The following is a 27,667-nucleotide window of genomic DNA, read 5'->3' as shown; positions in this document are numbered from 1 at the left end:
ACGTGTCCCTACCACCCCCTCAACACACACTCCCCTGAGAACACTCAGCTGGTTTTCTTTTGCAAATTTCAGACCAAGCTAAACTATATTAAAACTGTGTACTAGGTTTTGACGTAGGTGCCTCACGATTTGAGCCGAGTTTGCTATTTCTAAGATTTTAAGTATACAAATATCTGTCACTATATAAAAATATACTTTAAAGGTTCACACGCAACAGCGTATATTTTTTTAAAGTCTCCTTAAAACATGTTGAAAGTCACTCCTTCACTCACCTTGAAAAGTTGCTCAAAAATGTCTCCTTTATCCCTAGGCACACAGTTACAGTTGTTTTTCTTAGATCTGTCCATGTCAACCCCTATGCCAAAGTGGAATCCATGCCTAAAATAGTCAATGAAAGTGGTGCCTTTACGGCCAAGGTCTCTTGCACCAGAGGCTGCTAAGCCTCCATTCTATTTTAAATATCAAGCTTTTCATCTTCAGTAATTTATGGGGTGAAAATCCTGCATTCACTTCCATAATAGTAACAACCCTTTCTGAGTAATTGACTGTATGTCAGGGCCATCTAAATACCTGATGTGTCTTAAACCAGTAAGTCTTCCAGCAACTGTGTGAGCTGGGTGTTCTGTTCATTATTGCTATTTTAGAATTCTGAGCCTGAGACACAGAGGAGGCAAAGCCCTGGTGCTTCAGGAAACTCTTTGGAGCCACCCCAAATCCACTGTGCAATACCGACAGCCCTTCCGGCACTCTGTCCTCACAGGTGATGGGAGAAAGCTAATCACTGTCTTTCCATTTGAAGATCACAAAGGTATCAGAGTTTAAAACACAGAGGGCCAGCTCCCTCACCTTGACCTTCTCAATTTCAAGGAGATATAAAGTGATCCTTCTAATCAGTTTTGGAACTGACTTTGGAGGAATCACAGAAAACTAAACACCAATCCAGCGAGGCCCCGCGGGATGCTTACACTGTCAGGTCAGATACCGCTAATTGAGAGACGAGATGCCAAGGCTTCTTCTAACGCAGCACAGGGCCGTGTAACCCTTGCCCCTGGGCTGTTGGTTGGGTTTTCTTTTTCCTCTTGTTTACAGAGTTCTCCCAATGCCAGGTGCTGTGGGCAGCCCTTTATAGGTATTTTCTCACTTAAGCCCTGCATTTAACTCAGGAGTCAGTGGTTAGCATCCCTATTTAACAAGCGGAAAAACTGAAACTCAGAAATATTCAGGGATTTATCAACTCTCACCTAGCAGAGCCAGGGAGAGAGCTGGGGCTTAAACCAGGACTTGCTGCCTCAAAACACATCCACGTGCATGCTAAGTTGCCTGGTCGTGTCTGACTCTTACGACCCCTGGGCTCCTCTGTCCGTGGGATTCTCCAGGCAAGAATACTGGAGCAGGTTTGCCATTTCCTCCTCCAGGGGATCTTCCCAACCCAGGGATCAAACCTGAGTCTCTTTACGTCTCCTGCTTTGCCAGGAGCCACTTTACCACTGAGCACCTGGGAATGAATCCCAGATCATATCCCTTTAACCACGATATTGTGCTGTTCCCAAAACACACACACACACGCACACACATACTGCAGGGTGATCTCTCAGCTTGTGGCTTCAGGCTGAACAGGTCCTGAAGGGGCCAGTCCTCCTGACCCGCACACCCAGAGGGCCCCTTTGAGAATCACATTCTGTGCTCCGTCTTGTCCTGCCAGCCTCATCGTCACAGCTTCTCTCAGAAGGTGCCCCGTGGTGATCCCAGGGGCGTCCTGGGGCTGGAATGAAGGTGCCCTCCTGGCAAGTCTGCTCCAGCACCCTCAAGGAATTCCCCGTGTGCTAAGTTCTGAAGGTGGGCCTTCCACTGCTGCTTTTCTAGAAACCAGTCTCTGAAAAGGGAAAATCCTTTTAGGCCTTGGAGCCACTGTTGTCAGCACCCTCACAGCAGAATGGCAGCCAGCTCCTGCAAACTGGGACAGAAGTTCTATTAAAGAAGTAGAAGTGGTGGGTGGACGAGAGCTGCTCCCCAGGCAGCCTCTGCCCCAGGGCTGAACCCCAAGAGGAAACAGGTCAGGTCAGTCTGTCCCACTTTTCCGTAACACAGAAAACCTGAGGTGCTGTGGCAGTGGGAAGAGGGATGCACACAGCCTACAAAACCCTCGCTGGTCTCTGAAAATATTTTGAGAAATCCCAGTTCTCCTCCGCTCCTCTCGCACTCCTCCTTTAGAGACTTTGGGGAAACCAGCCCTCGAGTGACAGTGGCCAGCCCTTTTCTGAAAGATGTTTCCTGGCAGAGGGAGCGGCCACAGTCCTCCATGCTGTGGGGGCCCTTTTGTTCTCCTCTGTCTCTGGCATTCGTCTGAGCTCCGAAAAGATCCTTGGAACCATACACAACATGTGATTAACTATCAGCGATTTTCTCCGCCACGATTCATGACTTTGGGGCTTGACTTGGATTGGTTTATTTCAGGTTTTATTTCCCCAAGCTTGCTTCCTCTTCTGAATGCTCGCTCATTTTATTATTATCTTATATGTAATTTTTAAATAGCCATGGTTGATCATACAGCTGCAGATTGCTCTAAGTTCAAAGACTAACCCTGAGTCCACAGAGTGGCTTTATTAGTAGAAGCATCATCTTCTATAACATTTCAGAACCTCCCTTTTCCTCTTCTTGGCTTTTCAGCAGGTGATTTAAGGACTTCTTAGAGTCGTCTTACACACGTAGTACCCCTCCTTAGGCTTCAGGCTGCCAAATGCTGAGAATCACTCTCCGTTATCCAGCCACCTAGTCCCCAAATAAGACAGGAAAGTGTCTTCCAACCATGCTGCTTGGGCAACCTCCAGATAGTCCCAGCTCCCTGCCTTCCTCCTCATTATTGAATTATTTCTTTTTCTCTCCTTTTTCTTTCCGTTCTTATTCCCTTTTGTCTCCTCCTTCTCCTAGTCCCCAGACTTCTTTCCTTCCCCTCTTTCTTCCCCAGATTTTCCTTGGCAATTAAATAGAAATAGCTAAATGCAGAATACCCTCCAGCATGGTAAATACCCTCCAGCTGACCTTCACTGTCCCTCAAGGGGCACATCATGTCCATCACTTCGTCCTTCTTTCTCATTCCTTATGCAACCCAGGCCACATACTGACCTACTTTTTTTCTGTGTAATGTTCCTCTTCCTGTTTCCTTGAAGAATGTGTCCAGCGGGGCACATTCATTACCTAGACTAAGGGACCGACATCCTAGAGGCTGCCTTGTGAAAGCAGCCATCTAGATTTAAGGCTAACGGAGCCTTTGAGCAGAAGGAGCTTCTCCTGCGTCACCTTCACCATTGAAGTCAGCTGGTCCGTCTCTAGCTTACTGCTTCTGTCGTTCCCAGCCAACCGCACAAGTCAGCTCTATGACCACTCCCCTGGATTTGCGTCCACGGGGGGGGGTGGGGGGGTGGGGATGCCAACCTGCCATGTCCCATCCTAGGAGGATGGACTCTCCAGGAGAAACTAGTTTGAGGCTAATTTGGTTTGGTTGTGATCTGTTCTAGAAAAGTAGAATAAGCTCCCATGCTAATATCCTGCTAGAGAACCGAGCCAACCGCAAATGCCTAGTGGGAAAATTGTAGGAGTTACAGTATTTTCAGGGACTCATCTAAATGTAGGCAATAATTAATTAGTTTAAAATGAAGCTCCTTTGTACCTTGAATAATCCCAGGAGGAAGGGATGGGGGAGGGGGCAGTGGGAATTAAGGATTAAAAAAGAAAGAAAAATGTGCTATGTTTCACTAATCTCTACACTTTTGCATGTTTTGGTTTTTTTTTTTTTCTGTGCTTGTTGCATGCATTTACCCATTAATTATGTCAGTAATGGAGAAGAAATGAAGCATTAATTTTGTGGTACAGCTGTTTAAAACGATTACTTTGAAAATGGTATTTTTTCCAGAACCTTTCCCTAAGCGTCTCATCACCCACAGACATTACTTTTCGTGCCCTGAATCCCCAAATGCAATCAGTTGCCTCCTTGATGCTTTCATTGCAGCTGACTCAGCTAATTTGACTGCAGTGTATGCGCCCGACTCCTTTAGAAACCACAGTGTTAATTAATATACATGTTTGAAAACGAGAGTCAAATGAAAGGACCCCTGGGCTTGGCTTTCCACGGTCAAAAGCCAATCCTGGGATGAGCATCTAATTTCAGAGAAATGGCCATGCCTCCAGAGTGGTTCTGTGTCTAGACCTGTTTCGGGATCACAGCAATGGAGGGAGTTTTGGTGAGGATTGGTGTTTTGTTTTTTTGTAAGCAATTGGGAGGGAGGAAAGAGGTCCAAGGGAAACCTTTTGTCTGTGACCCAGCAGCTTGAGATTGTCAAGGAGAGAACTGGGCTGAGGGACCCACAAGGTAAGAAAGGACTCTTCATGCAGGGCCTAGGGCCTCTCGGTTAGGCAGAAAGGAGTGGTCACCACTGGACGACACCCTAGCTAAGAAAGCTAGGCGCCTGCTTTGCCAGAGCCTCACCATTTGCCAGGAGCCTCTCTCCTTCTCGTCCTTCTCACCCCGTCTCCTTTCCATTACTTTCTCTTGCTTCAGGGAGGTTCAGAGAAAAGGCTTCAATTCTCCACAAGATTGCCAAGAAGAAGTGTCAGGTGGATGAGAACGAGAGGCAGAACGGGGCTGCCAATCACGTGGGTGAGTACGGGGAGATGTCCATACCCTGCTGTTCATTCCTGGAGTGCATGAAGCAGCGGGCAGAGAAGCAGGACCCAGTGTGGGCACCCCAACTCAGTGCAGACACAGAACCCCGTCGCTCAGCCCTTTCTCGGACATCCGAAAGAGTCCCACTTCCCCTGGTGGGTCCAGGGCATGAACAGACCCAATATGTCACCTACTCCCAGGGGAACTTTAAAAAGAGTGAAATGATTCTATGAGGAGCCATCTAAAATAAATAAATAATAATGTTAAGTAAGTAAAAAATTTTAAAATAAATTTATACCACCTCCTAACCATACATCTCCACTGGAGTAGAAAATCACTCCATTTGGGAGCTTGCACAAAAAGGGGACACACAGACCTGTCATTTAACACTTGACAAAAGGTGAGAGTCCCCTTTCTGAAGTTCTTGCTTGGTAACCAGATTTTATACCTATGACATCTCCTGCATCACCCCCACCAAATTACTAGATGTTCACTTGGTTGCTCCTGAACTGAGTTCCCAGGTCACTGCAAGATGGCCCTGACTCTCCCCTCTTAAGAATTCAGCCACTAGCCCCGGTCCCTTTTGGTTGACTTTTTCTGAGTTCCTTTGTGACCAGATCGTGACATTTACTGGTCTTATTTTAACTTGGAACATAATGTTCCTTCTCTCCAGTCTGTGACTCTAATGTAGCTCTCAAATTCTAAATTCAGACTAAATTTACCCTAATCTGGATCTATGCAATACATGATGCCCAAGAAACTAAAATTATCTGCAGACAAAATTTAACAGTGTTGCACTCAAAATATATGACATTCCTTAGAAGAGCTTATGTCTCCTCTGTTCTCCTGACTTCTAGCTTCAGGAAAAATCTTTGGCCAAGAAACAGTCAAGATTCTATTGGGTATGGGGGGGGAAAAAAAGAAACTAAAATGTTAGCTCTCACTCCTGGGAAGTCGCTTCTTCTCATATGTTCATGTCTGTTCTTACAATCTTAACTTCACTTTGGGACCCAGAACCCCATTTTGTTTGGTCATTAAAGGCTGTTCCTAAAGTTGTATCAACTCAGCTAACAGACACACAAACACAAATTTAGTATTTCCTAAGGTACTGAGTATTTTTTAGTTTAAACAACTGAACCAAGCATATTAGGAAAAAACAGACAATCACACACAGCAGAACATCATTATGAAAACATGATTACTACTAAGATAAAAGAAGTTGGAGTTTCAGTGGCTTTCCTAATTCAAATGTATTTATGCCTCTGTATTCCACAACTGAAATGCAAAAATAAACATAGCATTCCCGGTGACTTCCAAAATTTGGCTCCTTCAAATTCAACCATTTTTATATAACTCTCAAATTATTTCCCAGTAATTTTATCAGTGATAGAAATGTTCAGTTTTTCTGAAGTTGCTAGAAACACTCTAATGCTTTCTGAGCAGCCTGAAGCTGCCCACATCTGAAACTGATGAGCTTTCTGGCTCTCCTGGTGACCCTGATGCTTAACCACACACAGCCGAACTCCTAGACTTGACAAGTCCCAAGCCTTGACCCAGCTCAGCCAGAGGGCAACCCTTTATATTTCCCTCTCCCTGAAATTATGGCAAAAAAACCTCAGTGGTGCCCGATCACTGATCACCTGCAGGTGTTCCTCTGAGCCCTGGAAAAAAACCTTCTAGCGCAAGTCAGGTGCTGTAAAGTGGATCCGAACAGTTTATGTTGCTTCTTTGCTCGCTCTGTTCCAGGCACTGTGCTGACAGCATTGTTTATTTTCTTATGCAGCCTCTACAGGTGTGCCCTGTGATCATATTGTTATTAGTCAGAGCAGCGGTGGTAGTTCTATTGTCATCATCACCCCAATTTTTTCTTAACTTTTGCTTCTGTATTGGGGTATAGCCGATTAACAAACAGTTGTGACAGTGTCAGGTAAATAGCAAAAGGATTCAGCCATACATATACGTGTATCCATTCTTCCCCAAACTCCCCTCCCATCCAGGCTTTGCATAACATTGAGCAGAGCTCCACAGTCTATACAGAAGGTCCTTGTTGGTTATCCATTTTAAATATAGCAGTGTGGACATGCCCATCCCAAACTCCCTAACTATCCCTTTTCCCCATCCTTCCCCCAGCCACCATAATTTCATTCTCTAAATCTGCATCATCCCAGTTTTACAGATAAGGAAGCTGAATATCAGAGAGGCTAAGTCACATACTAAGGACCCCGCAGCTTAAGCAGTAGCATCAGAGTATGAACCCAGGCCTGCCTGTGGTACCCAGTGGCCAGAGCCCCAGTACTCAACCATTACCTGAGAGTCACTAGTCAAGTGTTGCTTCTCAGGCAGGAATGACACAGATTTTTACCTCAATTACTTGTTCATTCCCTGCCTTTGCCTGGTCTTCTATAGGATGCCAAGTAGTATTCTCCAGGCATTTCGAGAAGGCCAGGTTCCCAGGTTTGCCCTACCCACAACACCAATGCCCTGGTAGAACTTTCCACCCACTGAGCCTGAGGGAATCAGAACTAGAAGTATTGGGCCTTGGAGGTTACCCAGTTGATTCCCCTCATCGCATAGGTAAGGTTCTGCAGAAATGAGGGGCCTTGCCTAAGATCACCACCTGATTCTGTTGGAGCACAGCCTAAGACTCAAGTCTCCTTGCAGCCCAAGCTAATAAATGTCCTTTCTAGAATGTAATTACAGTAGAAAAGATCCTGCCATAAGAAAATCTCTGCAGGATGTGGTCATGGGTATAGACAGTAGTGTGGAGACTGGGTATGGTTTTGGTTTTAAAACGTCCATGCTCATGTTCTTAAATGGCAAGTTGGTAAGTTTGCCCAGTCTAGAGAAGGCATACCCCTAGAGTTGATAGGGTACTCAAGGTCAGACATAGGCCAGCGGGGATGCCAGGGAGCTATTGAAGAGAGGAGGAGGGCTGAGTACACTGAAAGGCAAGGGGGCAAAAACATCCTAGACATTTGGCACAACCCAGCCCTGGGTCTTATCACCCCTTGGATGCCACTACCTTCTCCCTTGGCCCAACATGTTAGGATGTTCCTCTCAATATGGCTCTTACCCCCCAGTGACTCCATTTGCTTGCTTTCTCTGTGTCTAAATTTTGTCACAGAAAAAATCGAGCTCCCAAACAGCACCAGCACAGAAGTGGAGATGACACCCTCCAGTGATGCTTCGGAACCAGTACAAAATGGAAATCTCTCCCACAGCATCGAAGCTGCAGACGCCCAGGTACAGCAGTTTTTCATTGCTCTCCAGGATGTTGTGTGAGTCAATATTTTAGCATAACAGCACAGACCTGCATTCTCCTCAGAGGCCCTAGCTCCCAGCTCAGAGGACCCCTGAGTCATCTGTCCCTGTGTGCACTTCCCCGTACCAGCCAGGGCACCGCATGCATCAGACTCTTCATTCATCATATAAGTGTGCATATTCTCCAAGCCAGGCTTCCCAGGTGGCACTCGTAGTAAAGAACCCACCTGTAATGCGAGTTCCAGCCCTGGCTCAGGAAGATCCCCTGGAAGGTGGCCCAGTAACCCACTCCAGTATTCTTGCCTGGAGAACCCCATGGACAGAGGAGCCTGATGGGCTATGGTCCGTAGGGTCGCACAGAGTCAGACATAACTGAAGTGACTTAGCACGCACACACGCATTCTCCAAGCCACTGTTTCTCAGAGTGAGACTGGAGGAGTCATACATCAAATCTCCTGGGGATAAAAATGCAGATCCCTGGTCCATATCCCAGATCCAATGGGAAATAGAATCACTGAGAAGCAGCACCCAGGAATTGGCACTTTTTTCTTCTGAACTTTTTATTTTGTATTGTACACACATCCAAGGATTCATCATCTTAACTCCCGTCCCTGGGGATTTTTAATAGATGATAAAGTTTGATCACTGCTGCAGTCTAATCCTCTCTGTGTCTTTAGGGCCATGATTAAGTAACAGAGAAACCACAGCTGTCATTCTTTGGTTAACCCCCTTTGGCCTTTTTTGTCCCCGCAGTTGAAATTAGTCGGTACTGTGGTCCAGTCCACCACTCAGTGCTGCAACCATTAGATAGCTGCTTGATCTAATGGCTACAACACTTAACATTTATACACACTGTGTGTGCCGTGGCTTCAGCGCCAGGCGCTTGTCTATGCTATCACTTTAAACCTCCCAGCTGAAGGTATAAACATTTAGTATCTCTGTTTTATAAGTGAGGAGGCTAAAGCTTAAGATGAAGCAGTTATTCAGGATTACTAGGTTTGTAGCGATTAGAGCTGAGATTTGATCTTGGGCATGTGTGCTAAGTCGCTTCTTAGAGCTGATCCTGAGTGTCTGACTCTGCGACGCTATGGACTGTAGCCCGCCAGGCTCCTCTGTCCTTGGGGATTGTCCAGGCAAGAATACTGGGTCTGTTGCCTTAGGACTGTCTAAATACAGAATCTGTACTGTTTCTACTGCCTCAGGACCACAGTTGCTCAAAAAAGTCAGCAGAAAAAAAAAAGTAGGTGGTGCTTGTTAGATTTCTGGATCTCACCCTCATCAAGGGAATCAGAATTTCTAAGGCACAGAGTCCCAAATTTACATTTTAACTAGTTACCCTTGAGTCGGTGTTGCTCAAACTTTAATGTGTTTAGGAATTTCCTGGAGGATTCTGTTAAAATTCGGGGTCTGGTTTGTCAGGTCCAGAGTGGGGTACCCAGTCTGCAGCAATCCTGAGCTCCCAGGTGATTCTGACATGGCTGGTCTAAGAACCACACTTTTTGAGTACCATGGCCCTAAAGTTTGTGACCTACTTCTCTAGACAGAATTTTCCCGACGAGCTGATAATGAAGCCAGACTACAGCAAATCCATTCCAACCCTCCCTTCTCCTTTACATTGGGATGCTCTCTGCAACAGAGGAAGTCTGTGCTTCTTAGAAGACATTTGCTCATTGTTGCCTGTTGCCTTTATTCCCTGAAGAAACATGCAAAGAACATTTCTTCATTTAAAGGAAAGGATAAAGATGTCAAGCACCTTTTTGTACATGTGTTGGCCATTTGTATGTTGTTGCATTCAGAAGAATATCTACTCATTTTTCAATCGGGTTATTCATTGTCTGCTATTGAGTTGTCAGAGTTCCTCATATATCTTGGTTATTAACTCCTTATCAGATATATGATTTGTAGATATTTTCTCCCACTCCATAGGTTGCCTTTTCATTTGTCTGTTGTTTCCTTTGCCGTGTTTTTCATGAGGTATACCTATCTTCACCTTGTACACCTTAAATAGATGGAATTTTTATTTGTCAGTTATACCTCAGTAAAGCTGCAGGGGGCAGGGGGGAATGACTAAAGGAAAATAGAGACACGGCAGCTCCTTCTGCCCTTGTCTCCTCTGCCTCCTAGGCTCTCGCCCTCCTGCCCAGAGCCCCACAGTCCCTTCTCATTAGCTCAAGGGTGAGCTGGCAGAGCACCTTATGTCTGCAGCATGTGGCAGAAGGAGGCAGGCCCCAAGAACATCTGGCTGTCCTTGGGGACTCACAGTCACAGGTGTGCAGAGGGCACCCTCATCACCATGCCTGTCCATCTGGCTGGCAGAGGGACAGCTATACCCCCCACACAGAAGCAGCTTGCTGCAGGGGGTTAACAGAGCCCCAGCAAACCCCTCTCTGAGCAGAGCTGTGTCCCCGGGTCTCACTCAAGGTAACAGGACAGATCTGTGCACCATGCTGATACACTGAGAGCTCAAGGGCACACAGGCCTTCAGAGAGCCACCCCACCAGCTGCCCGCAGGACAGCCTGGCAGTGATTTTCAGAGCCAACACGAGAGAGTTAACAAGCCTTCTTCTAGTTTCCTCATCTGCAAAGTACAGATAATCACAGTACCTGCCTCATTCGGGATATTAGGAGAGTTACATGAGATAATATTCATAAAGCACTTAGCACAGAGCTAAATGCTATTATTTATTACTGCCCATTTTGTTGTTCTTTAGTTGCTAAGTCATGTCCAGCTCTTTTGCGACCCCATGGACTGTAGCCCACCAGGCTCCTTTGTTCATGGGATTCTCCAAGCAAGAATACTGAATTGGGTTGCCATTCCCTTTTCCAGGGGATCTTCCCAACCCAGGGATGGAACCTGTGTCTTCTGCATTGGTGGGTGGATTCTTTACCACTGAGCCCCTAGGGAACCCTATGTGCCCATACCTACTATATAAGTAGCATCCAAGATGTCCCTTCCCTATAGGTAAAATGTTCATTGTAGCTAAAATGAAAATTATATATAGAAAGAATATACGCATATATAATGTTTGAGTATATCCAGGGTATGATAAGCAAATAAATAAACATCTGTAGTAGGTAAATAATTATGACCCAATATGTCACATAAAGAGTCTACCTGCAATGCAGGAGACCCAGGTTCAATCCCTGAGTCAGGACGATCCCCTGGAGAAGGAAATGGCAACCCATTCCAGTATTCTTGTCTGGAGAATTCCATGGACAGAAGAGCTCCAGTGGGCTCCAGTCCATGGGGTCACACAGAGTCTGACACAACTGGGTGGCCTTCACTCATATGTCAGGAAAGTGTATACACAGTGTTCTGGGAGCCTTCCAGAGGAAGACCCAGGCGAGGAAAAGTGCAAAACCTTAAAAGAAGAGGTAATATTTGAGCTGGGCATTGATGCGTGAGTAGGAGTTTGTTGCTCAAAAAAGGAGGCGATGACAACATGTTCCCTTAAGAGGGAAATTCATGTTAGTGATTGGTGAAAAGGCCAGAGAAACTAAAGACTGAAACGTGAGGTGAGGAGGGAGGAGAAATCTAATTGGAAAAGTGTGTTGGGCTGAAATTCTTCCACTGTTGAATCAGAAACTTTACAGTGCTCATCCAGTATGTGTTAGGCGATGTGCTGGGCCTTGGAAATTCCAGCAGAATTTTGGGACCATTCTAGCAGAGCAGAGAGACTGCAAATGGAAACCAAGACATAATTATGGACAGCAATGGGGCCACGAAGAAAATAAAGCCTTGTGACTCAATGGAGGGCGAGTAGAGGGGCCCCTTTAGGTTGGGAGGTGAGGGAAAGCTTCACTAAGGAAGTGGTATTTGAACAGAGGCTGAACTTTTAAGAACAAGCCAGCCGGAACATCTGTGGTGGTCCAGTGGTTAAGACTTTGCCTTCCAATGCAGAAAAGGGTACGAGTTCAATCTCTGGTCTGGGAGCTAAGATCCCACGTGCCTGCAGTGAAAAAAGAAAACATGAAGCAGAGGCAATATTGCAACAAATTCAATAAAGACTTTAAAAACAGTCCACATCCAAATAAAAATAAAAATCTTGGGAAAAAAGAACAAGCCAGGCCAAGGGAACAGCACCCACAGAGGCAGAAATGAGCTTGACTTGTCTGAGGAACAGAGAAGTCAGTGTGGCTGGAGAGTGGGGAGCAGAGGGAGGGGAGATGGCGGCAGTGAGCTCCCAGCAGGGCTGGGCTGCCTTGAGGACCATGATACGCAAGTTGACTTCCTTCCAGGGCAACAACAAGCTGCCATAGGTTCCCAGGTGTGAGTTGCGCCTGTGAAAGATCCAAGAGGCTGCACTGAGGTGTAGAGATCGGATGTGCAGCAAGAACGTGGATGACAGTGGTGGGGCAGTGAGGTGGCTGCAGGAGTTGGGAAGAGCTGATGAGGCCTGGACCAGAGCAGTGGACGGCGAGGGAGGAGACCCACGGGCATCAGGAAGGGCGTTGTGGCTCTGCCTGAGAAGTACGGCCATCCCCCTGCTGGAAGCAGGGAGCTGCCATGGAGTGGCAGCATCAGCTCTGTGAGACAGGAAGAGAGCTCTTTCTGAATGGCAACGAAGGGGGCAGAGTGAGGGAGGGTAGGCTACAGGGTGGCAAGGTAAGAGCCCGTTTGGTACAAAGATTAGCAAACCGTGCTGTGCTTAGTCACTCAGTGATGTCCGACTCTTTGCAACCCCATGGACTGTAGCCCGCCAGGCTCCTCTGTCCATGGGGATTCTCCAGGCAAGAATACTGGAGAGGGTTGCCATGCCTTCCTCCAGGGAATCTTCCCAACCCAGGGATCAAACCCAGGTCTCCTGCATTACAGGCGAATTTTTTACCATCTGAGCCACCAGGAAAGTCCTAGCAAGCTGTGATCTGTGGCCAGATCTGGCCTGCAGCCTGTTTTTGAACGACCCCTGAGATAAGAATGTTTTTATCTTCTTGAAGCTTTAGATAAAAGCAGCAGCAGCATATGTGACAGAGACCATAAGGCCCATAAAGCCTAAAATATTTACTATCTGGCCCTTTTCAGGAAAAGCTTGCCCACCCCTCTTTTCAACCATCTGTAGTCTTTACCCAAAAAAAGAAAAAGAGAAAGAAAAAAATAACAAGGAAGCTCTTCATGCACTTATATGGAATGATCTTCAATATATGCTGTTAAGTGGAAAAGGCAACATGCCAAACTCATCCAGTGTACTCTTAGTAAGAGGGGGAAAAAGAAGGAAATAACATAGTAATGTGGAAGCATTCGCTTTGGATTCTGTTGGAGAAACTGGCTGATTGCTACCGAATAACGGTCTGCGGTAAGGAACTGGGGTGGAAGGGAGACTTCTGCATGCATTTTTCAGTATGTAGCCTTCTGTAGCTTTCGTATTTTGAACCAGTTAACTGTTTTATCTATTCCCAAAACATGCAACAACTAAAACCAGTAATGGTTTAAATTAAAACAGGAACAGTGTGCATTAGTCCCTTAAGAGAAAAGTCTCTGAAGATAGACCACATGAGTTCAAATCCAAGATTTGCCACTCCCCAGCTGTGTGACTTTGGACAAGTTACTTAACCTCTCTGTTCTCATCTTTCTTCTCTCTGAAACAGGGATACTATCCTATTTCACAGCATCCTTGTGAGACTAGAATGCTCATAGAACAGTTCTTGGCAAACAATAAGCACTGCACAATTATTTGTCATTATTAGCAGTACTTGTAAAACTTTCTTTAAAATGTCTGTTAAGTAGCCCAGATGACAAGGCCTCAGACCAACTATGAGTTGTAGCGTGGCTGACAGTGACTGGATGTGAGAGCTGTTTCTGAGGAAGCACTGAGACCATTTGTTAATAAATCAGTCATAGAGAGTGAACCAGAAAAAGCAGTTATGGGTGATGCTGAAGTTTCCAGGCTGGAATGACTGAGTAGCAGGGTAAATTAGAGCTGTGATTCTCGACTCAGAAAAATAGGTGTGAAATCAGGACACTTGGGCCACCTAAAGCACAGTTTCACAGAAAGAATTCAGTGCCTTTTTACTGTTGAGTTTTCTTTCTTTCCCAGTTGTATTTTTATCAAGCTCCAGGAGGAATGAGGTGTGCCTCCCGACTTTATTAATGGAAACGATGAGCCCACACACCACACACTCACCACTGATACTCTTCTGAGAGTTTAACCCATCTCATCTAATGAACCTGCTGTTTGCAGAACCGTATTTACAAGTGAACTAATTTTACATTGATGCCTCATCTCTGAGAACTTCCTTATGTCCAGACTTTACACTGCCAATGAAGAGCACTCTAAAAGAGCACTCTGTGAGCACTTCGTCTCCCTTTGCAGGAGATTTTTTGCTTCATTTGTAAATTTTGTGGAGCCAAGAAAAAATTTGACTTCTCAAATGGCTTAGTGCTAATTATCTTCTCCCAAGGCCTGCTGATAGAATGCTGTTGATTCTAACACAACTGAGTTGAGCTGTCACTGAGAATTTACCGACCTTCCAAATTTTCAATGTTGAGAGTTTATCCACGTTTGAAAGACAATTCTAAAATATATTCTCTCCCACCCAGAACCCAGCATTTTCTTACATTTTAATTTTGCCAAGATGACATCACCAACTCAATGGACATGAGTTTGAGCAAATTCTGGGAAATAGGGAAGGACAGGGAAGACTGGCATGCTGCAGCCCACGGGGTCACAAAGAGCTGGACACGACTTAGCAACTGAACAACAACAACAGCAACAGACAACAGCCAGGTGATGGCACATGGCCGGCGTGCTCAGGGAAGCTGCCTGCCTTTCTGCATCATGGTCCTCCAGGCATAACACATCCAGACTCCTTATATACCTGCTCGCAGTGGGAAGGGAGAAAGAGGAAGGCCTTGCAAATTTCTTAGATTCTGAAATCTGAAAATCTAACTCTTCCCTCATGTATTATGCTTTTTATATGTTGCAGCTTTTATTTCATTTTGCTTCTAAGACTTCTCTCTGTCCTTAGGGAAATCTAAATTGTCTTTGCTTTGGTTAAGAGTTGCCTAGTTGCAGCAGCGGGCAAACAGACTTATTTAAGATTATCACATCCCTAGGAAAAGAGAATACACATATACACACACACACACTCACACACACACACACTCACACACACACACACACACACACACACTTGCATAGATAGATAACTAGATAGATATTTCGATAGATAATGAATAAAATGCCCATTTTTTCTTTTTTTCTCACTTTACAACTTAAATATCTTACTATATTAAACCCTTCCTTTCTACCTCTGGAATTTCAGCTCTAACTTATTTCTTCCCAGCCTAGCATTGGTCTTCACCTAAACTCAATCTGGTTTTTTAAGATCTGCTCTTACAGTGCTGATTTAAATGTTTGCGTGACTAAGTAAAGGGTGAGTAGAGAAAGATGATGGACATGATCGTAATCTTAGATTTCTCTTAAGAAAACTAAAATGCACTTTTGTTGTCATTTAAAGTTATAGCTGTGATTTTAAAGCTCCATAGAAAGACTGCATAATGAACATTGGTCCATAAATTAGCTCTGATAAGGACTCCCAAGATTATCCAAGCAGATGGTATCCAGAGTCCACATGATGTGTTTCTTCCGAAAGTATTACCTTTAGTTAGAAAATGTTTACTCTCTTCGCAGTGATAAGATTTCGGGGGGTTTGTTTGTTTGTTTGGTCATGCCGAGTGGCATGTGGGATCTTAGTCCCTCAACCAGGGATGATGGAACCTGTACCCCCCACACTGGGAGCTCAGAGTCTTACCCACTGGGCCACCAGGGAAGTCCCAGCAATGTTTACCAGAGAGTTTTCATACCTCAAACCTTCCTGTTATTCAAAGAGCAAGTGTCTCTTCTAAATGATTGTGGTGTAATGGCCAGGTCAACCATTTTGAAAGTTTAAAAACAGCTAAGGACCAAATTTCCCACTATTAATGAGATTATTCAATCTCTTGAAACATTGATGAAACATAAGAGCATTCTGGCACTCAGGAAAAGGAAGTTTTGGTGGAAGGTGAGGACGGGGCAGTGCTGGGGAGCGAGGACAAGACCTAAGTATGAAAGGAAAATAGTCAAAGATTCTTCATCAGACTGGAGTTTTCAAGGTCCAAGCCATGTTAGATCTATGATTGCCTTAGAAAAAAAAAACTTATTAGTATCCGAGAAAAACTAGTACACACTATACAGGGGAAGAGCAAAAATTAGTGTTTTATCTACCAGGCCATAGTACATGGGTTCCATTTCCAAGGAGATAACGCTTTTTTTCTCTCAATCTATACATTTATTTGTTAAGGAAAAGTTCAGATCCATTTTCAATATCAGATGACCTGTACAATATTTACCAACTGCCTAAGATCCACACAGAGGCCTTTTGAACACAGTTAAAATGAAATAGATAGATCTGACTCTTGAGTTTCTGCCTAAATTTGAGTATTGACAGAGAATAATAACTTCACTTAGAATCTTACTGTTAATAACACCATTTGTCACTGTGCTTTCTGAAGGAGTTTAAAGAAAGTCTATTAATTATTCACATAAGATACATTAAGGGCTGACTATTAATAAAAAGAAAAAAACTCCATTGCCACCCTGAAAAAAAACTGACATTAATATCACTGGTCCTGTGAGTAATTGTAATCCAATTGATGATAAAACAATGAGAATGACTTTTGAATTATTTCTTATGATTCTTCAGTAGCTTTTATGTTGATAAATCTTCTATGATTTGTATCAGCAGGATTTACAAAGCCCATGAAAACTATACAAAAACCAATTTATAGCAGCAGTACAGAAAGAAATCCATCTTGTCTGTAGGTTGCACCTCAGAATTATTTGGGCAAAATGCAAAGTGAAGGAAAGTAATTATATTTCACCAGACCCTTCAAATGCCATTTTACATTAATATAAGATGGTTTCTTGGCTTCATGGGAAACTTGGGTCCAGATAGCTTCATCACTCACAGCAAAATATTTTGAAATCTTGGTTTCAATTCAGAGTCATGGAGAAACAGATGAAATGTTTTCAGGTTGCCATTGCTGAGTGAAAGCTTATCACTTTGTGTTCGATACGCTAAATTCTTGATGCTAGTTTTTTTCCCCATCTATATGTAAAACAAACCATAAAATGGTATTTTAAGGAGGGGTGAATTATTTCCTACTGCTAGATAGGCTGAGATTAATCACTTTTTAAAACATCTGTATGACATTTAAATGTTCTCTGTTGGTTCAGGATGTCTACTCAGAAGGCAATACAGATATCTCAGGATGGTGCTGCCTTCCCAAAAGAGATGCTTTGTAACTGACCTCTTCTTGATTTATCTCTTGGAAAGAGATAAGTGGTAGACACATAGAGATAAGAGTGGAGTCAGGAGAATGAAGGATATTGGTAAATAATACAAAGGCAAAGACACTGAAAAACTCAGGGAACAAAAATAAAGAGATTTCTCAAAGACTCAGTAAAGAATGAGTGGAAAAGGGGTTATTTACTCAGCCATAAAAAGGAATGAATTTGAGTCAGCTGCAGTGAGGTGGATAAACGTCGAGCCTGTTATACAAAGTGAAGTAAATCAGAAGGAGAAAAACAAATATCATATATTAATGCATATATATGGAATCTATAAAAATGGTACTGATGAATCTATTTGCATGGCAGAAATGGAGATATGAGCATAGAGAACAGACATTCGGACACAGTAGGAGAAGGAGAGGAGGGGACGAATTGAGAGGGTAGCATTGGCATATATACACTGCCATGTGTAACATAGAGAGCCAGCAGGAAGCAACTGTATAGCTCCGGGAACTCAGCTCAGTGCTCTGTGTTGACCTAGAGGGGTGTGATGGGGGACAGGGAGAAATGCTCAAGACAGAGGGGACACATGTGTACTTATGGCCAATTCATAAGCCATATGTTGTTGTACAGCAGAAACCAGCACAACATTTTAAAGCAATTACCCTCCAATTAAAATAAATTTTAAAAATAAAGAATAATTTAAAAAATAAAGACTGCAGCACTAAAGAAAGAATTATACAACATTATAAAGCAACTATCCTCCAAAAAAATTAACTTCAAACAAATTATAGCAAGTGAACATGATGATTTCTTTTAAAGCAAAAAAAAAAAAAGATTCAAAATTAAGATACTTTAAAAAGGTTACTATCTATATGGTAGGTGCGTATCAGTCTGCTTGGGCTGCCATAACAAAATAAAAAAATCACAGACTAGGCAGTTCAAACAACAGAAATTTATTTTCTTCTAGTCCTGGAAGCTGGAAGTCTAAGGTCAAGGTTTCAGCCAATTCAGTTTCTGGCAAGGGTTCTCTTCCTGGCGTGCAGTTGGCTGTCTTCTCTCTTTGTCCCCACAGAGCCTTTCATACACAAAAGGGTGAGGAGTGTGGGTGGAGAGAGCAAGAAGAAGTAGAGAAGTGTTCTCTGAGGTCTCTTCTCACAAGAACACTAATCCTGTATGATCAGGGTCTCACTCCTATGACCTCAGTTCAGTTCACTCAGTTCAGTCCAGCTCTTTGCGACCCCATGGACTGCAGCACACCAGGCCTCCCTGTCCATCACTCCTGGAGTTTGCTCAGACCCATGTCCATTGAGTCGATGGTGCCATCCAACCATCTCATCCTCTGTCGCCTCCTTCTCCTCCTGCCTTCAATCTTTCCCAGCATCAGGGTCTTTTCCAGTGAGTCAGCTCTTCTCATCAGGTGACCAAAGTATTGGAGCTTCAGCCTCATCATCAGTCCTTCCAATGAGTATTCAGGGTTGATTTCCTTTAGGATGGACTGGTTTGATCTCCTTGCTATCCAAGAGACTCTCAAGAGTCTTCTCCAGCACCACATATGAATTTTGGAGGGACACAACACTGTCCATAAGAGTCAGTAAGGACTCATCTTTGAGTTGAGTAACTGAATTTTTCCAAATGCAACTCTGATTTTTCATCATTGTGTCTAACAGACTTTCTTCTTCATGGCTATCCTGTTTTTATTCCCTTTTTAAACAGGTAGGGCAAATGACAAATGAAATTGTCCTTATGGCCCTTTGCTGACCCATTCCAGAACTCTGAGTTTGCTCTCAAAATGACTCATACACACCTTGTTTGGCAAGCCCTGAACTATAGCTCTGGGATCCCCAAAATCCATTTTCCCTTGTGTCACTTAGAGGTTTTGAGCATAGGTCTTTAGGTCCGTGAGACCAAAATGATCCACAAGCCAGTAGTGAAGAATTTTTATGGGTTGATCTTTTGAATCTCAAGCACGACATTCTAGTTCTGTAATAGACAAAGTAAAAGCTGCTGGTATGTTGACCACACTAATTGGCCAACCAGTCTAGGGAAACAAAAATGAAGATGAGGTGAAAACCACTTACTGTCCCTGAGGCAGCCGGTATTTATGGTGGGAGTTTATAATAAATTTCTATTGCTCAAACCACCTAGTCTGTGGTGTTTGTTGTGGTGGCCCAAGCAGACTAATACAGGAACCATATGGATATTTATCATTTTTTTTAAATCTCATTTTTAATAGATTTCCTTGGTGGTAAAGCACTTCATGGAATGTATTTTGGCACCTTCTACTTGCCAAATAGATGCTGATTTCAGAGCTTTTCACTGTATTAAAGAATGACTGTGCATTTTTGGTAATTTTACGTTTGAGAGCTCCAACTCTAGTATTGTTTTTAGCTCTGCACGAAACACAGAATCAAGGTGTCACAATATTATGAGTCTGCTTGGAAGCTTTGTTTCAGATAAAAACTCTGCTTACAGCCCATCTACTGAAATAAAAGAGCGTTTTCTCCTTAGGGCTGTGGAATTTTCCCTTTCATCTTATTTACAAAGGTCTTCTATTTATTCCTCTTACCAAACAGGAAAGTAAATTAGATTGTTGACATCACTACAGTCAATGAATGCTCAATAAGTGTTGGATGAATGGATATATGCAGGAACACAATTACTGCAGTTTCCACTTTCACATGAAAAAATTGAATTATAGAATTGTATTGCTTGGAAGTATTATAATTCACCAAGTCAAACTTCTTTCTTCTGGACATCTTTGAAGAAGTTATTCTCCTAACCATTTATTAACAATAATAATAATAACTAACATTTACTGAGTGTTTACTCTGTGCCAAACACAGTTCTAAGTGCTCATCCTAGACTATCTCAGTTAATTTTATATAACAGCAATCACATTGTAAAAGAATGTCCTGGAGCACAAGTGGGTCTTCTTTGTCTATTAATCCCTTCTCCAACAATCCCTTCATTAGGTAAGACACTTTCAAGATTTCTTCTCTCTCTAGGAGCATCCCACACACACACCTTTCCACCGGTTCCCAAGGAAACCTAATTGGAAAAATAAAACATGCCACCTCTGTCAAAGAGAGTATTTTTAATGCTTCAATAATGAAAAAGGACAGATATAGGAGGAGAAGCACATCATTCCTGTTCAAAGATGATGCTGTTTTGTTGGGCATATTCTTCCCCTGAGGTTCCACTGGCCTTTGAACATGGAATGCTGGAGTCTGGAAATAACCCGCCTCCCGTTTCATTGCTTGCTAAAGTGAGCCTCAGGAAAGTTTATGATTGTAAAGGGCTTAATCCATCTCCTCCAGTGTCCCCTAGATATTCATTTTAGAAGTAGCCAGTACAGGATTATCCACCATTATGAGAATCAGGGGTGACATCAAGCAATGAAATGGCCGTAAAATCTCAAGCCCTCATTTTGGTGTGCTTGCCTGTCACCTCATCCTACAGCAAACCTGAGCTAAATTTCTGCACATTTTTCTTGGACAGAGATGCTCAAGGACAAGTCTTTCTTTTTCACCTATATTTGGAGTTCTGACATTCACTGATATCTTATCAGCACCCACATTTCTTTTGTAAAAAAAAAAATTATTGGAGTATAGTTGCTTTACAATATTGTGTAAGTTTCTGCTGCAAAGTGTATCAGCTATATGGATATAAGTGTGTGTGTGTGTGTGTATATGTGTGTGTGTGTGTGTGTGTCCCCTTCTTTTGGATTTCCTTCCCACTTAGATCACCACAGAGCATTGATTAGAGTTCCCTGTGATATACAGTAGGTTCTCGTTAATTATCTGTTTTATACATAGCAGTATACATATGTCAACCCCAGTCTCCCAGTTCATCCCACCCCTTCTTCCCCCCCTTGGTGTCCATACATTTGTTCTCGATGTCTGTGTCTTTGTTTCTGCTTTGCAAATAGGTTCATCTGTTCCATTTTTCTAGACTGCACATACATGTGTTAATATACGATACTTGTTATTATCTTTCTGACTTACTTCTAAATTTGAACCTGGCTCTTCGGAGATGTCACTCAAGGAGGTAGAGGAGGGAAGAGAGCATCACAGTGGCCCCCACTCCCCACACACACTTCCAAATCTGCCCTTCATTTCCCCTTCAGAGCTGCCTTGGATGCAGTAAGGAAAAATACCACAGACTGTGTAGCTGACTAATGGAAATTTATTTCTTACAATTTGGGAGGCTGAGAAGTCCAAGATTAGGTGGCTGTTGCAGCCTGCTTCCTGGATCGTAAATGGACATTTAGTCAGTATGTCCTCATATGGCAGAAGGGCAAGCTAGCTTCCCAGTTATGTACAAGGACACTAATCCCAGTCATGAAGGCTCCGCCACCCTGACCTGATCACCTCCTCAGACTCCACCTCTGAACACCATCACTGTGGGGGGTTAGGGTTTCATCATATGAATTTTGGAGGGACACAAATATCCCATCCATAGCAGACTCAAGAAAAATAGTGCACCTAAGAATCAGGTGTTTCTGATAAGCTTTTTCAAGGAAGTGGGCCATCCAACCCACCAGAAATTAAGCTCAAGAAAATCAAACAAAATTATGTCAATTACATGCTTAGTGTTTGTCATAGCTAGCATTGCTGTTTCAGTAGACTTGATTTACTTCAAAAAGCTGAGAAGCCAGATGTAATTGAACAGAAAGCACATTCATACCTGTGTTTTAGGAGTGAGGAGGGAAGGCCATGTGGTATTTTGGAAGAGCCTTGGGTTGGATGTGAAAGGAATCTGGCACTGCGACCTTCCTTCTTTCCGCATATCACTTCATCTTAGGGTCCTCAAGTAATGGGGGTGGGCTCAACGACCCGGGTCTCCTCCAGCTCTGAAATTCTGGGGTCCTAAAGCTCCTCTACCAAATGATTGCAGAGGTCTATGATTTCAGCTTGTCTTTGATGATCATTCAGTGTCCACATGATGAAATGAATGACAAGTTCTTGGACAGGAAGGTGAAGTGAAGTGAAGTTGCTCAGTCATGTCCACCTCTTTATGACCCCATGGACTGTAGCCTACCAGGATCCTCCGTCCATGGGATTTTCAAGGCAAGAGTACTGGAGTGGGTTGCCATTTCCTTCTCTGGAGGGTCTCCCGCATTGTAGACAGACGCTTTACCATCTGAGCCACCAGCGAAGTCCACAGGAATGTCGTCCCACATTAAAACAATGCAGGAGACAAGCAAACTCTGCTTCACAATGACAAGGTTTTACAGGACTTTGGGGGCCAATAAAGGGGTGAGGTACACCAGGTCCAGATGCCTTGCAGGTGGCATGGATGTGTTCTTTCTCTATCCCAGCATTTCCGTTGACTTGCCTGAGGGCACACAGCTAGTTAGCTGCAGAGATGAGGTTAAGGACAGAAGGGAAGAGGATTAACGTTTGCTGATCCCCTGGCCTCTTTCAGGTACTGTGCATCCTGCGATTGCCCCAGTCTATAGATGAATGCCTCCCATGTAGCCTAGATTTTTCACGTGTTTTATTAGTGGCTTTTGTTGAGGGTGACAGTTTTAATATTCTTGATACACTCACCCGCCCAGCCTCATGTCTCAGGCTCAATGAATGTTTTTATGGATAGTTTTTCCCACTCCCAGCCCCTGGGGACCCTGCTGGGGATTTGTAGCGTGCACCACACCCCGTGAGCTTTGCCCTGCTTGATCATTCATGTGGGCACCTGTGTGGCTGCAATGTAGAGGTGTAACTGATGTTTTTTCCTACAGATATATTATAGAATCAGCAGCAATAATAAATGTATTAGGGGCTATTATTTTTAAGTAGAAGTACAAATCACTTCCTGGAGAAGGGAATGGCAACCCACTCCAGTATTCTTCCCTGGAAAATTCCATGCACAGAGGAGCCTGGCAGGCTACGGTCCATGGGGTTGCAAAGAGTCAGACATGACTGAGTGACTAACACTACTACACTACAAATCACTGTAAATCTTCACCTGCCCCCAGCTTGACCTTGGCCCAGTGTTTTAGCATAAATGAATTCTGTTTCTACATAGATAGGGAAGTACTGGCATTGTACTTTATTGAGCATCATGCCACATTGAAGGGACTTTCCAGTGAAAAGAGGTGACATTCTATAGTGCTAAACTGAGTGGTCCTTTTGTGGGGGTTAAAGGAGAATCGAACCCCCACCAAGTTGAGAGCGAGGCAGATTCAGGTTATCCTCTGAGACTGCTCCTTGTGAACTGGAGATGAGATGTTATTACCGATCAATAAAACTGAACTCAAAGATGGCCTATTTTCAGATGCCTCCCGGGCGTTCATTTTAATTCTCTACTAACAGAGATTGCATTAAAGTGGGCTCAACTTCACAATGGAATTCTGCACAGTGCCCTTCACAGATAAAAATAAGAAATTGTGTTGCTTCCAAGAAATATTTTTCTGGCTGGAGAGGCAGCTACTGGACCAACGAATCCAACTCAGGCCCCTCCACTGGAAACCTGACACTTAGGCTGGGGCAAACCATCCAGACCAGGTGCAAGTGGAAATAGTACAAGAATCATGTGCAAAGAAGCTGAACAAATTCTCATGCTGCTGCTGCTAAGTCACTTCAGTCGTGTCCAACTCTGTGTGACCCCATAGACGGCAGCCCACCAGGCTCCCCCGTCCCTGGGATTCTCCAGGCAAGAACACTGGAGTGAGTTGCCATTTCCTTCTCCAATGCATGAAAGTGGAAAGTGAAAGTGAAGTCGCTCAGTCATGACTGACTCTCTGCAACCCCGTGACCTGCAGCCCACCAGGCTCCTCCGTCCATGGGAGTTTCCAGGCAAGAGTACTGGAGTGGGGTGCCTTTGCGTTCTGTGGATTCTCATGCTACTAGACCACAAACAAGACGACTGCTGCCATTCCTCCCATTCACTAGATAAAGGAAAATAAAACTAAGTTGTTTGCTCCAGAGACCTCCCAATAGGTGCTGACCCCTGGAAGTGTTCTTGTCTCACTGTAGGTAGGTATTCTGATAGCCAGACCTCTAGATTCCAACCTTCAGTATTGATAAATGAATCCAAGAAGGTAGGTGTCCATTTATCACAATGTTGTCACATAGAATAACATCTCACCTTTGTCTCTTCTCCTCTCTTTCTCTCTCTGTATCTCATAAAGTTATCCCCAAAATTCTGTAGGATCACTGCAGAGTTGTATTTCTAGGTCTGTCCCACCTTGCTTCACAAAGATTTGGGGCTGCTTGCAAAGTACATCTGATGAAAGAAAAGGATAAGATGACTATTTTTGAGAAAATGCAGCAAAGGATGGAAAAGATAGGGGGAAATGGATCAGTAAGACTAGACTAGAAAAGACTAGACTAAGGTGAGCTCAGATCCCAGTGCTGTGGTTGCTGGTCAGAGGCTACAAATTTGCCTCTGAACTCCACAGTGCAAAGAAATAAATAGCATCATTTCCCTGATTCACAGATGTCTCAAAGTTTCTAGAAGAAGCATGAGTTTTCCTAGTGCTAAGATGTGAAAGATTTCTCTCCCTTGATTCCTCATAAAGAGGCCACCGGATCAGCTAGGATAAGGTTCCACCATTAGCAACCAAAACCCCAAAATGACAGTGACTTAAATAAGATAGAATTTTGTGTCTCTCCCAAGTCTTTATAGGCAGCTGAGGGAGGGCCAGAATGGCTCTTGATAGGTGTCAAAAGTCAGATCCTTTTATACTCTTTCTCTACCTTGTGGGTCCAAGACGACTGTTCAGACTCTGGCCAAAATGTCCCCATTCCTGGCAGCCGGAAGCAGAAATGAGTGATGAAGGATACACCTCCACCCTTTAAAGACACATCCCAGAAATTGCAGAAGATACTTCCCATTCCATCTCATTGGCCAGAACTTAATCCCATAACAACACCTTGCTACAAGAAAGGTTGGAAATAGAGACTTTATTCCAGGCCCAGGTAAAAGGAGGCCTTCTGTCACTAAAGCACAAGGGCAATATGTTAGGTTTCTAGGGCTGCCATTAAAAAAAAAAATCAGAGGCCAGGTGGCTTAAACCACAGAAATTTATTTCCTCACAGTTCCAGAGGCTGAATATCCAAGATCAAGGTGTCTAGAGGTCGTTTTCTGCTGAGGCCCCTCTCCTTACAGTTGGCTGCCTTCTTGCTTTATCCTCATGTGGTCTTTCCTCCGAGCACGCACATCCCTGGTGTCTCTCTGAGTCCTAACCTCCTATTATAAGGACACCAATCGCAATGGGTTAAGACCTGTCATAATGGCCTCATGTTAACCTAATCACCTTTTTAAGGGCCTTGTCTCCAGTCACAGCTAAGGTCCTGGGGGCTGGGACTCCAACACAGGAGTTTGGAAAAGACACAATTCAATCCATAACAGGCAGAATAGATACTAGAGAACAATCAGAAGCTCTGGCTGTGTCATTTGCCAGCATCCTCGTAATAGATCAAGAATAAATTCTTTGATGCTGTTTGTTCTGTCTCCCCTTTGAAATTCAAATCTCTTGATCCTCCACCACCTACTATTCCTGCCAGGCTGCACTGGCTCCTTCAAGATCGGACAACCAGAACATCGCCGTGTGGAAACTTAGAGTCACGCGTTTTAGTCTCAGGGTTTCCACGTCAGGGATTGTCGTTTAGTTGCTAAGTTGTGTCCGACTCTTTGTGACCGTATGGACTATAGCCCACCGGGCTCCTCTGTCCATGGGATTCTCCGGGCATGAGTATGGAGTGGGTTGCTGTGCCCTCCTCCAGGGGATCTTCCTGACGCAGGGATCAAACCCACATCTCTCACATCTCCTACACTGGCAGGTGGGTCCTCTACCCTCTAGCCCCACCTGGGAAGCCTGTGTCAGGGGTTGCAAAATCAGTCATTGCTGCCCTGATTTTGCATAATTCTAGGGATTCTATGGAGACCCCAGATCTTACACTATTCTAAAGCCTTCTATCATGAGACAGTTGACTTTTTCTTTTTGGATCATTTTTGCATTTTCTCTGGATATGCTACAGCAGTTTTAGGAGGTAAGGATGGGTTATTGCAAGGTCAAAGCCAGGATGCCACGACTCCAGGAAAAACTGGAAAATCATTGCCCAGCCTCTCCTGGGGTTGAGATAAATGAGCATGCCAGCAGCCCCAGCTTGGGCAAAGGCAAAACAAGCCCCAGACTTGGAACAGTACTTTTTTCCCACTTTTCTCACTAGCTTGCAAGCTGTCACCCATTGAACCAGAGTGAGATTACACTTGGCAAAAAGACAAAGAGAATTTCCCCTAAGACATACTGACAGCCTTGCTCCCTGGGTACCTCTCACATCCTCTGCAGGGTTCTGGGCCCCTGAACTTCTGTCTATGGCAAGCTTCATCCACAAGAGTCCATGACGTCCCCACAGAGAGCACTGTTTGTGTAGCTTGAGACCCAGCATCTTCTCCTTGTCCATTTCTGCTCTAGCAACAGCCACCTTAAATGCAGCTTTTGGAAGCCGTACAATATAGCTAATTGTTTGCGTTGGACGGTAGTGTGTTTAGAGCTTATGCATCTAAACAGACAATTATTTTCCACTCTTTGCTGGTGGCACTGCCTGCCTGGTGACTTTGGCAGATGGAGAAAGGAGCTAATCCGTAGGTCATAAGCAGAAGGGTTATTGATGAAATGTCACCATCTGTTGGTGTCATTAAAATGATATGAGTCATAAAGAGTTGCTTTTGCCTTTTTCTCTGAAAAAAAGATTAACTTAGAGTCTAGAAAGAAGTTTCTAGATTGCAGATGGCAGTGGGGGACCTGACTGTGGCGGGGTGGGGGAGTGTCCATTCTGGAAGGGGAAGGAGCTTGATGACCAGATCAGATTGATGGGTCTTTCAAGGAAATGCTAGGCTCCTCTCTGTCTGAATAAAACCACTCACCTTGCATGAGACAGGGTACTTATTACATGTGATGTAAGGTCTCAACTCTCCCATGATCCTCCCTATTCCTGAGGCATCTCGCAGGTGGGGAGCAGAAAGTCTTTCATTTGGAATAGAACAAGAAAGATCATATCCGGAAGGAAACAGTTAATATGCACCTCTTTTCTACTCTTCACTGGTCTCATTACACAGAGATTATTCATGTAGTCAATTGACCTCTTGGGAGGCTCGGTGAGCCCTATAGGGAGTGATATTTGCTACATCTGCTCCATCTTCTGGGAGAAGGTGGAGGTGGCTCAGAAGAGGAACCAGGAGCAGCATACCCAAGCTGCTGTCAGGGGTAGGAGCCCTAGGGATGGGTAAAGGAAACAGTGGCTGGACCCTACATAGCAAAAGAAACAGCTTTTGCTTTTGTTGACTTTCTCTGTTGACCTTCTATTTTCAGTGTCATTGATTTCTTCTCTGATTTTTATTATCTCTTTTCTCCTGCTTACTTTGGATCTAATTTGTGCTTCATTTTCCTGTTTCCTAAGGTGGAAACGTACATGACTGATTTTAGATCCTCCTTCTTTTCCAACGAATTTTAGAACAAAGAGAT

The 27,667-nt window shown here is 44.0% G+C and overlaps 1 protein-coding gene and 1 long non-coding RNA gene across 5 annotated transcripts in view; one reads left to right on the top strand and one right to left on the bottom strand.

The window, feature by feature from the left end:
- Positions 1-27,667, top strand: part of SLC24A2 (solute carrier family 24 member 2) — a 287,824-nt gene that overhangs the window by 232,080 nt on the left and 28,077 nt on the right. For all 4 annotated transcript variants that reach the window (XM_042243477.2, XM_015093243.4, XM_042243475.2 and 1 more), the window contains 2 exons: positions 4,556-4,654; positions 7,785-7,903. In XM_042243477.2, coding sequence (XP_042099411.1) covers positions 4,556-4,654; positions 7,785-7,903 — 218 coding nt within the window. The remainder of the gene's footprint in view (positions 1-4,555; positions 4,655-7,784; positions 7,904-27,667) is intronic.
- On the bottom strand, positions 9,109-27,487 carry LOC132659183 (uncharacterized). Its single transcript, XR_009599254.1, has 2 exons — positions 24,286-27,487; positions 9,109-22,555 (listed from the first exon to the last, which is right to left on the bottom strand). It is a non-coding gene; the product is annotated as an uncharacterized LOC132659183 (long non-coding RNA).

This window comes from Ovis aries, chromosome 2 (genome assembly GCF_016772045.2).
Source record: "Ovis aries strain OAR_USU_Benz2616 breed Rambouillet chromosome 2, ARS-UI_Ramb_v3.0, whole genome shotgun sequence".
Taxonomy (NCBI): domain Eukaryota; kingdom Metazoa; phylum Chordata; class Mammalia; order Artiodactyla; family Bovidae; genus Ovis; species Ovis aries.
This window is presented reverse-complemented; position numbering and strand designations above follow the sequence as displayed.